We start from the raw sequence: 15,295 nt of genomic DNA on the forward strand, positions 1-15,295 counted from the left end.
ATAAATTTAGCAAAGACTTTGCTTCTGATGCCAGGATGCTTAGTCTTTGCTAAGTATAAGAAAATACGAACACCTTCAGAATCACCTATAACATTTGTATCATAAAGTTAAAAACAAAATAAGGCAAGTAACATAATGGCTTTAAACATATAACTAAGGTTTTTAACTCATTTTTATTTAGGTAGGTGGTAAATCCATTCATCAAACCCACAATGAGAGCCATGAAAATATAAGTTAGTTGAAAGTCCACAACTTTTCAGCAGGTAACTGTGACTGAAAAAGTACACTTCATTCCTTAGTCTTTCCAACAAGACCCATATTCCTACACTAGCCTAACAAAATCTAAACTACAAAGGGACCTATGCAGCATAACCACTTCTGCCCTCCATCGTCTATAGCTTCTCTCTGCCTCATTTCGTGTCAATTCTAATCTAGTTATAGATCCTGCAATGGGATCCATGTGCATGGTCCCTTACTCTTTCATAGAGTCTTGCTGACTTCAAAGTATCATGTGCAGACCCTTTCAAAGATCAGGGCCTTAGAGTGGAGAATAAGAGCTCTGCTGGAAAGTGACCATGCAGGAAAGCAACTTTTCAAATGATTTGAGCTGCAAATCAAAGAGAAACTTGTTGATGTGCACAATAAAAAATACAACATGACCTGTACTGTTCTATATGTATGTTCTTATACTGTGCTTATCAACGAAGTATCTGAGCTCCTTCCTTTAGTCACAATATATAAATATAGCACATCTTTCAAAGTCTGTTATGAATTTTGCTTTGTATTTGAGAGACTTGAGTATATACTCAGTGCAGGATTCTCAGTATTTTAAGCACTACAGAGAAATGCATGGCAGATGTGGGTTTGCAGGAATGTCCCTTTCCTGCTGGCAGAAGAGGATGGCAGAATGGGAAAGGGGGAAGAAAAAAGAGGAGAGATAGCGTACATGAGAAGAGACAAGGAAAGAAGAAGCAGAGGCAGGCAAAGAATAAAAATAAAATAAGCTAACCTGCTAGAAAAGGCAGGGCTTCACCCGCTTCTGCTTCTTCTTTATTACAGGACAACTCCCCACTTTAGCTGGAGTTGTGAATGCTCAGCATGTCTGAAAATCAGGCTCTCCAACTCATTTGCTCAGTGTAACTCAGTGGTCCTGAGGAGCCAGGGAATACTCCTGAGCTCAAGCATGGAGCCACTTTGCAGCACAAAAGGACTGTTTCCCTTAAACCTCAAAGGGCACAAGTTTGGCTATGAATCAGCCATAACGTGTCAAGGTACCATCACTGTATACGTCACCCAACCAGGACAACGACAATCTAACCTGGTGGTCGTGGTGAGCGTCAGGAATCAAGGACTAGAGTCAGAAGCTGGAGCCAAGGGTCAAGCAGCAGGTCAGGAGCTAGATACCAGAGCCAAGTCTATCAAGTTGGAGTCAGTAGTCAGAGCCAAGGGTCAAACCAGAGGTCAGGAACTGGAGCAAGCAGAGTAGCAGGCAAGGAGATTCAAGGCAGGGGAAGGACAGAGGCAAGGCTGGATACAAGCACCTAGGACCAGCAAAACCAGGTAACACAGGAGCAGGCACAATGGTGGGCATGAGCACTGAGCAGCCAGCAAGCTGCTGCTGGCTTACAAGCCGGCCTGCTGGCCCTTCCAGCCAATCAGGTAGCCTGTGGCAGGCCAGCTGTAGTGATGAGGCTGCCTGGAGACTAGCTCTACTGCACGCCCTGAGTCCTAACAGCAAACCACCATTGAACACTTGCAAACTCAGTGTAGCTTGTTATTCAGTTGAAAAGCCTTGCAGTTTTTAAAAACCTTTGGGGACATCCTTTCCCACTTGTGTGAAACATACGGATGTTTTTCATATCTTTGCCACTTTTGCCCAAATATGACAATCTGGTCTCTCAGGCTTCAGAGTGATGTTCAAATCCAAATCCTGGAGAAAGTTAAAAGTCCTAAACCTGTCCTCTCTCCTCCCCCATCTAACATTCATGCAGATGAGACTTTGACTACAATTTTAGGTTGCAGCCATGCAAATATCTCAAGCTTTATTTTAATTAAAAGCTCTGAAAACCTTGACCATATTTGCACTTATATACCCTATTCCTCCCTTTGAAGTTCTGGTCTGGTGGCCTCTTTTTCCAGTTATTTCACTAGGGCCTCCCAAACCCCTGCATCCCAAATGCACCAATGATGGGAGGACCCAAAGTACACTGGAAGATAACGGTGATTAAAATATAAGGGGTGGCCAGCCAGTCTCTCCACTCCTTCCCTGTCACAAGACCGAAGGTGGACAGTTGGGATTCTAGGGTGAACATGCTTGGAGAAAAGCTCATTGTAAGGGAGACGGGCTCAGTCCTCTGTTTCCTTTAATGTGTTGTAACAAATTAGCCAGGGCCCTGGCTAAAGGCCCCACCCAACTGATGAGTTAAATTTGGACTACAAGGCTAGAGAGGGATAGACTCACTCCACCCCAAATTGGAAGTAGCTTCCACAGCTGCAGAGCTCCAAGAACAAGCAGCTACAGTGCCTAAATTTGCCTGGATCAGGCTATCTGTATAAAATAACTTTGTGCAGCTGAACATTAGCCAACAGTTTGAGAGGCTACTTATTATTTTTAAGAAGGAAACTGTACTGTTTGTTTGCTATTACCATGGTAACCAGCAGCAACTTCTCTTATACTAGGAAATGGAATTGCCACAGCAGAGCCCCCTCAGCTCTCTGACTGAGAGAGGCTTCACGATTAGTGTAGGACAGACATGGCCATCTTCAGTACCAGTTCACAGAGTGATTGGCAGGAAATGTGAAGTGCCCAGTGGCAACAATTGACTATGAAGTTGGGCAGAACTGTTAGAATTGTAGAATTATAGAATCATAGATTTTAAGGTCAGAAGGGACCATTATGATCATCTAGTCTGACCTCATGCACAATGCAGGCCACAGAATCTTACCCACCAACTCCTGTAACAACTCCCTAACTTATGTCTGAGCTATTGAAGTCCTTAAATTGTGGTTTAAAGACTTCAAGGTGCAGAGAATCCTCCAGCAAGTGACCCGTGCCCCACACTGCAGAGGAAGGTGAAAAATCCCAATGGCCTCTGCCAATCTGCCCTGGAGGAAAATTCCTTCCCAACCCCAAATATGGCGATGAGCTAAACCCTGACCATGTGGGCAAGACTCACCAGCCAGACACCCAGGAAAGAATTCTCTGTAGTAACTCAGATCCCACCCCATCTAACATCCCATCACAGGTCATTGGGCATACTCAGTGATGAGCTACCAGAAGCTGAAGAACTGGTTCCTTCAGTCACTCTGAGCGTTCAGCGGCACGTCCTTCAGTCTCTCTTTGGTCAGACCCGTCGCCAAATTGCCACTGAAGGCCCGGAACGAGTGAGTAAAAATTCACAGGGGAGCCTCTCCAGCCAAGAGCTCAGGCGGGATGGACAGGATGGTCTGGTGGGCCTCATGTGGCCCACGGACCGGAGCTTGCCCACCCCTTTAACAACCGGTTCTAAACCGGCTTCAAAATTTAACAACAGGTTCGCACAAACCGGTGCGAACCAGCTCCAGCTCACCACTGGGCATATCTACCGCTAATAGTTGAAGATCAATTAATTGCCAAAATCAGGCTATCCCATCCTATCATCTCCTCCATAAACTTATCAAGCTTAGTCTTGAAACCAGATATGTCTTTTGTCCCCACTGCTTCCCTTGGAAGGCTGTTCCAGAACGTCACTCCTCTGATAGTTAGAAACCTTTGTCTAATTCAAGTCTAAACTTCCTGATGGCCAATTTATATCCATTTGTTCTTGTGTCCACTTTGCTACTGAGCTTAAATAATTCTTCTCCCTCCATGGTATTTATCCCTCTGATATATTTATAGAGAGCAATCATATCTCCTCTCAGCCTTCTTTTGGTTAGGCTAAACAAGCCAAGCTCTTTGAGTCTCCTTTCATAAGACAGGTTTTCCATTCCTCTGATCATCCTAGTTCACATTGGCATGGGCATTTGGGGCTCTATTAGGATGTTTGCTGCATGTCACAGTTCTGCTTCTGTGATTTGGCAGATGCAATTGTGTCTGGGAGGAAGGTTCCCTTGGCTGCTTTTCTGTCTGCAGTGTAGGTCTGCCTGTGGTTCTTTGTCAGTAGGCCAGCTGTTCTTGGACTGGGGCTGTGTAGGTTTTATGTGTAGGTTTTATGCACCTTTTGCCTTCCTGCTTCATTTCATGTACGTTCTTCAGAGAATCACTGTGACTTGTGGGAGCCATGGGGGTATTTTTCAACTAGTTCATCAGTCACTTCAGTCAGCAGTTGTTGGTAATGTTCCATCAGATTTAACATCTTGGCCATGCCATTGTTTCTGTCTGAGGCCTTCTGGATGTTCTCTGGGATTGGGTATTTATGGGGGTAAATTTTCCTCCCTTGTACCAACCTAAAAAACTAGGAGTAATGGAATGAAATTAAGAGAGGAAACTTTTTTAGGCTGAGTATCTGGAAAACCTTCCTGAAATTGAACTCTACTAGAATATGAAATAATCTCCCAAGAGAAATGATGGAAAGCTCCTTCCCTAGATACATTTAAAACTGGACTGGACAAAAGACTAGGGCACAATCTTGTACTGGCAGGAAGATAGACTGAGTGACCTGTGATGGGCTTTTGGTTTTTTGTTTTTGTTTTTTTTCCATCTCTAGCTTTTATGATTCTATATATGGCATGACACAGGAAGTTCGTTGAAGTGTTCTGCAAGAAAAACTGAAGCTGTTTTTCCTGCTAATTGTTGAATATGAGTCACAAATTCAAATGCTTTGCAAAATTCTTAGGTTACATTTCAGATATACTGCTGCCCAGATGCAGCTTCAAAAGCTGCATTTGAACACGCCGAGACATTTTATTCCTGGTTCAGTATAAATTCTGGATTACTATTGAGAGTGACCAGATGACACTATTTCATATAGACTTAAAATGGCTAGGCAGTTAGAATGTGAGGTTAGTTGTGGTGCAGTTCTTTTAGAAACTTTGTGACTATCAGTAGTATGTTTGTTCGCTCTCTGAGTCTCTCTGACTGAATTGCTTCTTAGGTGCAGAGTTGCTGTCTCCAGCATATATCCAGGCAAGCAAACGAAAACATGACATGGTGTCAAAATATAGGCTATAAAAACTATATATTATATTTTCATTAGTCATGCCATTATGTGCCATGCTTAGATCTCAGTTTTGTCTGGTTTATACCCCAATATCCTGAACAAGAGTCCCTTCTCAGTCAATCTGTGTAACTCTTTAAACAATCAGAGAGGATGCTGAGTGATGAAAGGTACTTTCTCTCCTTCTCAACACCAATATACCACTACAGTGAGACATCTGGGACAATATGCATCATAGAGAAGAGGATCACTACCACTAGGCTGGCCATGGTTTTATAGAAATATTCCTCTTTAAAGGAGGTTTTCAGTGCCAGTGTATTCACCTCTTTGTCCATGACAAAGTAGTATAAATACCAGTATAAAGTAGAGATGGGCCTGAACTCAAGCCTTGAATATGAAGGTCCCCAAACTTTAGGAAAATTCAGATTCATATCCCAATGCTGAAGCCTGGGTCCTAGCTTTAGATCAAATTTCCATAGGTTACCTACTGAAGTTGTAGAACAGCAGCCAAAGCCCTCCATTTCTGTATGCACGATCTAGGCTGGCCCTACTTTGCCAGGAAGGAAATTTTGAAGAAATTTTCTTGTAAGTCCTGCACTTTTAAAAGGCATACAGATTTCCTGGAGACGAACCAGTCCATCATTAATCCACTCTCTCAATTCTGAAACCACTAGTCTTTTTTTTTTTTTTTCATTTTCACTCTATGAAATGAACCATCAGAATGTTTAAAACCATCTTCAATGGAAATTGCAAGAAACTGATTTTCCCAGCCAAAAGAATTCTTCCATATTCCTTTTAATTTACTGGATTTTCTTAGAGACCCACAGCAAAGGAAAGGGAGAGCATGTGAAGAAAAATAATGCCAGACATGTCCCTTAGTATGAGCCTCAAATCTTTCCGCAGCTTTTCACTAGGCTCATCTAAGAGTTCAAATGAATGGCCAGAGTCAAATTCAGCATTTCCCCATAGGCCCTTTAATCTGGGATATGTCACAGCATATGAGGGCCAGTGAAACAGGTGATTGATTGGTACTTGCATGCTGTGATGGTGCCCAGGAAATAATCCATGGGTTTGAGGTCAGATTTTCCATTAAAAACTAACAGAAATTCATATGCACATTGAGGGAAGTGAGTGATAAATTGACCAAACCAGTAGGATGCAATTAAGAAATCAGATCTGGGCTGGAGGTGGTGAGTGACTCTGGAGATCTTTAGTGCAGGTTTGTATAGATTGGAGTCCACTCTTTCAGCCCTAACTACTGTGACCCCAAATCTTCATCCTCTTCCACCTTAATACGCCATTACTACTACTTATTACTTATGGCTGTAATGACAGGATGTCTCATTACTGCCACGTCAATCAGTAATAGCAGCAGTCTTGCAGCGCTGTTTATGAAGTAGATTCCCTGCCGACGCATACCTCTCCTCCTTCCCTGCACTTTATACATAGTGCCAGCAAACAGTAGAGGGCATGGAGAAGCACCATGTGTTGTTTTAGCATGCTGCAGTACGTTAGCTAATAGATCTGAAGCGTGAAAGCCTTTCAAGTGGCTCTAGAACTTGGCCTATATTTCTAATAAGAAAAGGAGTACTTGTGGCACCTTAGAGACTAACAAATGTATTTGATGCATCCGATGAAGTGAGCTGTAGCTCACGAAAGCTTATGCTCAAATAAATTTGTTAGTCTCTAAGGTGCCACAAGTACTCCTTTTCTTTTTGCGAATACAGACTAACACAGCTGCTACTCTGAAACCTATATTTCTAATATAAGCTTTACCAAGATTTCTAGATCTGTCCAAGTCCAAATCTCTCTTCCCTTTCATTCCTTCACAGACCAGTTGCAGAGGTCAGTAATACTGAAAAATAACTTGTTCAGGAAACTCCCAGCAACAACTGCCATTTTATTACGAAGCTGCCAAGAGGGGCCAAATGGAGAAAGAATGCTTCATGAGGTGAACTGAGCTTTACTGGATAATAAGGCTTCCCAATCCAACTGAAATATAAGCTTAATTCAGTGTGAAATGCACATTCCTGACCCTTTTTTCAGTGAAGCCATATATCTGATGTATCAAACAGGAGGCACTTTAGTGCAACAAACTTGAAAAAGACTTACTTGATTTCGGTTTGTCCTCCTGCTTTTCGGGCAATTTGAACCAGTTCTTTCCCATATCTCTCTTCTGCTTGTGCCCTGTTAACAAAATTCCTTAGTTATTTTCTTCAGTTGAGGTTGGGCACATGTTTGCAAGAATGCATTTGTAGCCGACTCTAAGATGCAAACAACTGGTTTGTAGCGATCTTTATTCTCTCTCCCCAGTGTTACTGCTATCAAGAGCTCATCTAAAAAGACACCCACTGATGTCCTCCTGTGACTTTGAAGAAGCTCTTATCTGTTTAAAGAGAATACATTTTTGTATTAAATTGGCTCTTCTGTTTTTGCTTGCTCATAGATGGATGGAAAAGTTGTACGATAAGTGAGTGGCGTATGGTTGGTGTAAACGAGTAGAGTCCCCAACAGGTGCCCTTTTGCACATAAGTCCATTTACAAAAGTGACTTAAACACTTCGTATCAGAGTGGTAGCCATGTTAGTCTGTATCCACAAAAACAACGAGGAGTCTGGTGGCACCTTAAAGACTACCAGATTTATTTGGGCATGAGTCATAGTCAGTGATTTTATCACAGCACCTGCTGAAAGGGCCTTTTTAACACCAACAACGGGTGCAATTTTGCCACTTATCTCAAATGCACACAAATTCTGTCCACAATGATCCTGTTCTATGCACAAGGATGGCATAAGATTACGGGGAGGATTAGGATAATCGTTCTTTGGGACAAACAGCAAATTTAACTCACTCATTTTACATAAATGCTATGCATGTAAGATTGTTAGGTCCTTCCATCCTTGTTTCTTTCAGTCTGGTTATGTTTTCAGGCTCTCTTCACAAAGGCTTAGAAACCTGCTTTTTGTTTTAAATGAGAACTGTGGTTCTCCTTTATGGGGCCCAAACACTGGTTCTATTAACAACTCCTGTAAGTTCCCTCCATCTTATCAGCAGTGTTGGTCAGCCTACGCATAGATCCAGCACTGTCAAACATGGGAATTCAAAAGTCATAAGTTATTCCCTCACCCCGGCCCCCAAAAACATGAGATTAAAAAAAATGCATTTTGCCCTCTGATTTTAGGACCTTTAAAGGTTCACATTCTGTGCAACTTTCATTAAAAAAATATGCATCTGAAGAAGTGGGTTTTTTACACATGAAAACTTATGCCCAAATAATTCTTTAGACCTTAAGGTGCCACCAGACTCCTCATTTAAAAAAAAACACTTAGAAACCCAAGTTGCTTTTGGAAATGGGACTGAGGCTCCTAAGTCAATTGGGCACTTTTGAAAGTTATCCCCTTTATCCAAAAGGAATTCCCAGACAATTGTATGGCTATTTGGCCTAACAGGCTCCATTAATCTTAGCCCCATTTCCCTGATTTGTCACTCTGTCCTTTGTTGTTTATCTGGCACAAGTAGTACATCAGGTGTTCTCCATATAGATTCAGACAAGTCCCTGCCACAATAAGATTATTTGATTGATTCTGTATTTAAAGACACCTAGTTGCATTTCTCTGTATATACTTGCTGTGATAGGCCTTATTTTACAACCTGCTGCACTCGATTTCAGATTTTGAATACATTATTCGGCTGATATTTCACTTCTTTACCAATGCCCTCTATGGTCTGCCCTTTTATTGCTGCAGTCCACCCCAAAGGTGAATGCCCTTTCAAAATGGTGGTTGATGGGCACACGCAGCTGCTTATGTGCAAGTGGTTTTGGGATCCTCTGGGACAAAAGGGAACTAAATATCAAGTATGGTCCCAGCAGCACTTCACTACCTATGTTTAACACAGTAGATTTGCAAGAGATGCCTTCAAAGTGAAACTGACTAGTCTACTTTAATTGGATAAAGTGAGAGGAAATGCAGAGTAAAGAGTGAAAAGTAAATTCACTTTTTATTTCTCTTTTAAAAATAAGAGATGGTGTCATTGCCCTAGACAAGGACTTTGGCTCCAATCCTGCCTGCATTTGGGCCTCTTGCTCCACTAGAGCAGCAGCATAAAGCAGCCCCGCAGCCAATGTATCCAACCCTGGGATGATCACCCAAGTGTAGGCGAATCCTCAGATAGCATAAAACTTGCATAGTGGCTCTATGCCACAGGCCCCTCCTTGCATCTGGGGGAGGGGCATGGCTGGGGAAAAGGGTTATAGCCAGGTCTCCCCAATAATTCTCCACCTGCTGCAATGGCCCCTCGGGGCCCGACCTGCACAGGATCAGGGGAGTGCACAGGTGGATTAAAGCCATCTTTCTGCACATGCACCCTGGATGCACTGTGTGTTTTATGGCCCCAAATGAGGATTGGAGCCACTTTATTATTTTTAAGATATGATTTTTAACCTGGCCGTCTCTCTTTTTAAATACAGAAAATATCTAAGTTTTCATTTGTAACTGCTGCCTTAATTCCACATACAGGAAATTGGTTCAAGCAAATGTGTATATTACACACACTCCTTGTGTTTTAAACTTTTGCAAAGCAAAAACCACAGCACACTGCATTGCAAAACTACGAGTGCTTATGCAACGACTAGAGGCCCTTGCCAGTAATGTCATGTCAGTGTTCAAAAGAGGGTGATGCCTGGACTACCAAAAGCATTTTAAGTGAGAACTGGAGTTGCTAAGGAAGTATTGAAAACAGACATCTAAGAGCTTTGGGCTTTTACTGTTTGAAGTGGGATCTTGTCATACATTAGCTTATTGTGTCCCCTTGTAAATGTGCAGTTCAGAGAGTAGATAATTTTTTTACATGGTGACAAGAGTCTTATTCTCTTCTCTCTAATAATGTTCTTAGAAGCCAGTTGGCTTATGATTTGTATGCAATACATGTCTGTTCTGAAGAAGGGGACTGTGTTTGAATAATAATAGTTGTACAGCAAGGAGCAGTCAATTAGACAGTTTATAGTTCTCCTTCCTGCACATGGGAAAAGAGTGATTCATTTTTGTTCTGTTAAAACGTTCTGATTCTTCTGTGATTATAGGCATGAAAAACTAGATAATCATCCATGAACAAAAACTGCATGGTAAATTGAGGGGTTTGTGATAGAGCTCTTTGTTTGTTTTGAATTGGAGACGGGGAATCTTTTAAACTCAGGTGGTGCTATAGTGACCAAAGGGTGTTGCCAGATCTCATGATACTGCTGTTTTTCCGAAAGCCCCAGGTCCTGCAGTTGGGTGATTTGCATGAGACTCTCAGCTTACGTTTTTTTAATGAAAGTTGCATAGAATGTGAACCATTAAAGGTCCTAAAATCAGAGGGCAAAATGCATTTTTTTAAAACCTCATGGTTTTGGGGGCTGGGGTGAGGGAATGACTTAAGACTTTTGAATTCCCATGTTTGACAGTGCTGGATCTATGCATAGGTTGACCAAGACTGCTGATAAGATGGAGGGGACTTACAGGAGTTGTTAATAGAATCAATGTTTGGGTCCCATAAAGGAGAACTGCAGTTTTCATTTAAACAAAAGGTAGGTTTCTAAGCCTTTGAGAAGAGAGCCTGAAAACATAACCAGACTAAAAGGAACAGGGATGGAAGGACCTAACAATCTTACATACATAGCATTTATGTAAAATGAGTGAGTTAAATTTGCTGTTTGTCCCAAAGAACCATTATCCTAATCCTCCCCATAATCTTATGCCATCCTTGTGCATAAAACAGAATCGCTGTGAACAGAATTTGTTTGCATTTGAGATAGGTGGCAAAATTGCACCCGTTGTTGGTATCAACAAGGCCCTTTCAGCAGGTGCTGTGATAAAATCACTGACTATGACTCATGTGGCTTCCAAGAGTAAAGGTTTGGTTTGTCCCATCCCTCTTCTGTCCTTCTTACCAACATGCACTTGAATCACTCTTGGGAGAGGCAGCTTCAATGCATTTCTAGCCAAAAGTAGAGAGATTCTGACATCTGCCGCAAGTGTACACATACTTATACATACAGGACTATGGGTAAGAGGAGTGGGTTGGAGGAAGGTGAGAATTCATGGAAACAACAATTCGGAGAGATTTCTTCAGCTACTTGTTTCAGAATGGCTTTGAAGTCAATCTTTCTCCTCCTTTGTGGAAAGTCCTTTTTGCATATACTGCAAGCCATGGTTAGGCTTATCCTACAAATGATGGAAACCCCCCACTTCCACCCCTCCATAATCTCAATCACATATTATTATAATTCCTAGCTACTACAGACACGTGCAAGAAAGGGTTTGATCTCCAGAAGTTTAATGAGCCACAAAAGTCACTTCAAATGGGTACAGTTCACCTAATGCCATTATGAGACTGCTGCAGGATTGTGTGACACAGTAAAAGACGCTTCCATTAGTGCTCAAGGAAATCAACTCAAACCACTTAAATGTTTGTTTCAGAGTAGCAGCCGTGTTAGTCTGTATTCACAAAAAGAAAAGGAGTACTTGTGGCACCTTAGAGACTAACAAATTTATTTGAGCATAAGCTTTCGTGAGCATCCGATGAAGTGAGCTGTAGCTCATGAAAGCTTATGCTCAAATAAATTTAAATGTTTGTGGGAGACTATTTACATTTCAGTGAGTTAACAGCCTTTGGGGTAGCACAATACAACATATGTGGTGGCTTCAAGTTGTTAAACACAGCCAATTAAAACTAGAAACAAATACTGAACAGAACTTTTCTAAGTCTCAGCTAAAAATGAAGGACAAAAATGAGACTGAAGAGTGGCCTCTGTTTCTATGTATTTTCTAAACCAAGAACCTAATGACAACTACCACACGTTTCTGTGGGATAACCTGTGAGAAACAGGCTGCAGATGGACACACATGCACACAGCATGTCCAAAGAGGGTCTAGGAACAAGGACCTAGTCCTGAAAAGATGGAAGAATAATGTGGTCAATCTCAGAATGCCTGGGAAAGGTCTACGCAGAGCTACCATACATACCCCTGGTTACACCAAAAAAAAGATCAATTTTCAGTAATTATAGGAAATTGACCCACTGCGGCTAATAGCATATTATAATATGTGTAAGCACTGGCTTTCTGTGAACGAGGGAAAACAGTGATGTTTCACTTCTGGATGTTAATAAAGAGGATTGCTGCTTTAGTCAATAAATTGGGCGTGTGCAATTAAGTATGTATTTACAAACACAGACCTGCTTAGAGATGGGTCTGAGTGGAACTCGGGATGAAAAGTCCTTCCAAACCTCCTTCTATTGCACCCACCTCAAAAAAAATCTTGGGGAAAATTTGGATCTTAACTTTGAAACTCAGGTCTATCTCTACATATAGTGCAAGCGGAAAAAGCCTGCATTGGTAGAGAGGGCTAGATGACTTAGTCTTTCCTCTTGCTCATGTCTATGATTCCTCCTGCAAACATTGTTTAACTGCATGACAAGGTGTAACTCTGACATTGTTTATTTTCATTCATTTCATTTTTGGAAATATGTCTTAAATTAGCTATACGGAGTGTGGGGGAGGGCAAATGATCATCATTCAAATGATTCATATGCCAACGTGGTGTCTGACTTTGCTGCTAAGAACTTGTTGGCTCTCAGATCATTTCTGTACAGACTTCTCTATTAAAAACATGTATGACTACTCTCCGAATCAAATTCTGAAGTGACCCGCAGAATCATAGAATCATAGAATCATAGAATATCAGGGTTGGAAGGGACCCCAGAAGGTCATCTAGTCCAACCCCCTGCTCAAAGCAGGACCAAGTCCCAGTTAAATCATCCCAGCTAGGGCTTTGTCAAGCCTGACCTTAAAAACCTCTAAGGAAGGAGATTCTACCACCTCCCTAGGTAACGCATTCCAGTGTTTCACCACCCTCTTAGTGAAAAAGTTTTTCCTAATATCCAATCTAAACCTCCCCCATTGCAACTTGAGACCATTACTCCTCGTTCTGTCATCTGCTACCATTGAGAACAGTCTAGAGCCATCCTCTTTGAAACCCCCTTTCAGGTAGTTGAAAGCAGCTATCAAATCCCCCCTCATTCTTCTCTTCTGCAGACTAAACAATCCCAGCTCCCTCAGCCTCTCCTCATAAGTCATGTGCTCTAGACCCCTAATCATTTTCGTTGCCCTTCGTTGTACTCTTTCCAATTTATCCACATCCTTCCTGTAGTGTGGGGCCCAAAACTGGACACAGTACTCCAGATGAGGCCTCACCAGTGTCGAATAGAGGGGAACGATCACGTCCCTCGATCTGCTCGCAGAATCCTCCTGCAGCTCCTGCAAGAGTGGTCAGGAGTAGGCGAGATGAGTTCATAAATAGTTTTTCATACCTCTTTAACCATCACTTCTTACCTTTGTTTGAGCAAGTCCTCCACATCTTTTGCCATCTTTCTCCCATCCAACATTCGCTGGAGAAGCACCTCATAGCCCGAGTGGATGGTGAATTCCTTGCACTGAAATCACAAAGGCGAACAGTTGTGTAAGTTGATTAGCAGACACCATTCTCAAGTGCACTCGAAACCTACTGTAAGTAGTGCTAAGCAAATCAGTTTGGAAAAAATAAGAACCAACTTTAACCTCTGCCCAGAGTGTAAATCAACAGAACTTAAACAAAGTAACTTTTCAAAAATTATTTTTGTTACTGCCTCTCCTTATAACGGTTCTCACCAAAGGTGGGTGTGCTAACTTACTATGAGAGAGCTTGTTCTTATGTTATTGTTGCTCTCCTGCAGAGCAGCAGCAGATGTCCCCAGGGACTTGCAGGTCAGTTTCGCAGTGGTGGAGAAATTAGTGACATGGTGTCTGGGAATGGTCTAAGCATAATTTGTTTTATTTACACACATATATCAGTCCTGGAACAAACATGGTCAAAAGGCATGTAGGCAATTTCTTCTCTCAAGAATCTCAGCCCAACACCAATGCATAGTTCCCAGGGAGCAACTCTACTTTAAGAATTGCCGCTAATTAGAGACCAAGTCAGAGAGCAACCTCTCCTGCTGCTCACAACGTTCAAATATAACAATACACAGCATGTCTTTCCAAGACTGAACATTTGCTCGTACTCTAAGAAAGAACTTGGAAGACTAAATGTAAGCGTGTCACTTGGTGATACCTGCCATAACATTACTTTACATCCCATCCCATCCAGACACTACAAGTACTGAAATATCCTAAAGGGAGGTAGTGCATCAGAGATCTCCAGCCCAATTTAGCTGAATGAAAAGGTCTGACAAGACCAGAATCTGAGATGTTTCTGAAATGTTGGCATTTATCAGAAAGGGAGAAATGGTTTTGAGCACAGATCTTGAAAGTCAATAGTTCCTCTGTCCTATCTCTTAAACAGACTCCCACTATAACCTTCAGCTGGTCATTTAACATTTTTGCCTCTGTTTCACCACGTGTAAGGTAATTCTTAGGTTCCTTCCAGGGCTTTTGTGTGAACTTTCTCTGGTTGTCAGATAAGAGTTGAAGCTACAAAGTGCTATATAGGGTTAAGCATTAAAATCTGAATTTCCAAACATTCAGAAGCTCACCCTTCAGTATCTATAAGGAATGCACATTAGAAGCTACATAAATAAAATTTTCAGGAAAATATGATTATTTTAGTCCTTATCACAGTCTGTGATGATGGCACATAAGAATGGCCATACTGGGTCAGACAAATGGTCCATCTAGCCTTGTATCCTGTCTTCTGACAGTGGCTGGTGCCAGATGCTTTTAGAGGGAATGCACAGAAGAGGGCAATTATAGAGTAATCCACCCCCTGTCATCCAGGCCTAGGTTCTAGCAGTCAGAGGTTTATTGTCCAAAGTCAACTGGATTTTTTTCTAAAGCTTACCAATGGATTAGAGAGCTTAATTATCCAGCCTAACTCAGATGATCAACCAAATTTATCGAATAAAATATTGAATTATTTTAAAGCAAAGATGTAATGTAAAAATGAACCTAGTAATAGCTCCACTAACAAGCAAATAATACCTTTTTGTGTTTGTTTTTGGTTTTTACTCTAGCTTCATGGGGCAGATTTTATTCTGGAAATCTGTCAGTTCTGACCCATAGCCCTTTGGAAAAGGACTTCATGATTTGTCCTTATTCAATAATACTGTAGTCTAAAACTTCCATCAGCTAAGTCAAGAAAGTGA

General features: G+C 41.7%; 1 protein-coding gene across 1 annotated transcript in view; it reads right to left on the reverse strand.

The window, feature by feature from the left end:
- PSTPIP1 (proline-serine-threonine phosphatase interacting protein 1) overlaps nucleotides 1–15,295 on the reverse strand; it is a 99,030-nt gene that overhangs the window by 52,931 nt on the left and 30,804 nt on the right. Inside the window, exons 2-3 of the mRNA XM_038420271.2 lie at nucleotides 13,506–13,606; nucleotides 7,248–7,322 (exon numbers count right to left, since the gene is read on the reverse strand). Of these exons, the coding sequence (XP_038276199.1) occupies nucleotides 7,248–7,322; nucleotides 13,506–13,606 (176 nt within the window). The remainder of the gene's footprint in view (nucleotides 1–7,247; nucleotides 7,323–13,505; nucleotides 13,607–15,295) is intronic.

Source organism: Dermochelys coriacea, chromosome 10 (assembly GCF_009764565.3).
Source record: "Dermochelys coriacea isolate rDerCor1 chromosome 10, rDerCor1.pri.v4, whole genome shotgun sequence".
Classification (NCBI taxonomy): Eukaryota; Metazoa; Chordata; order Testudines; family Dermochelyidae; genus Dermochelys; species Dermochelys coriacea.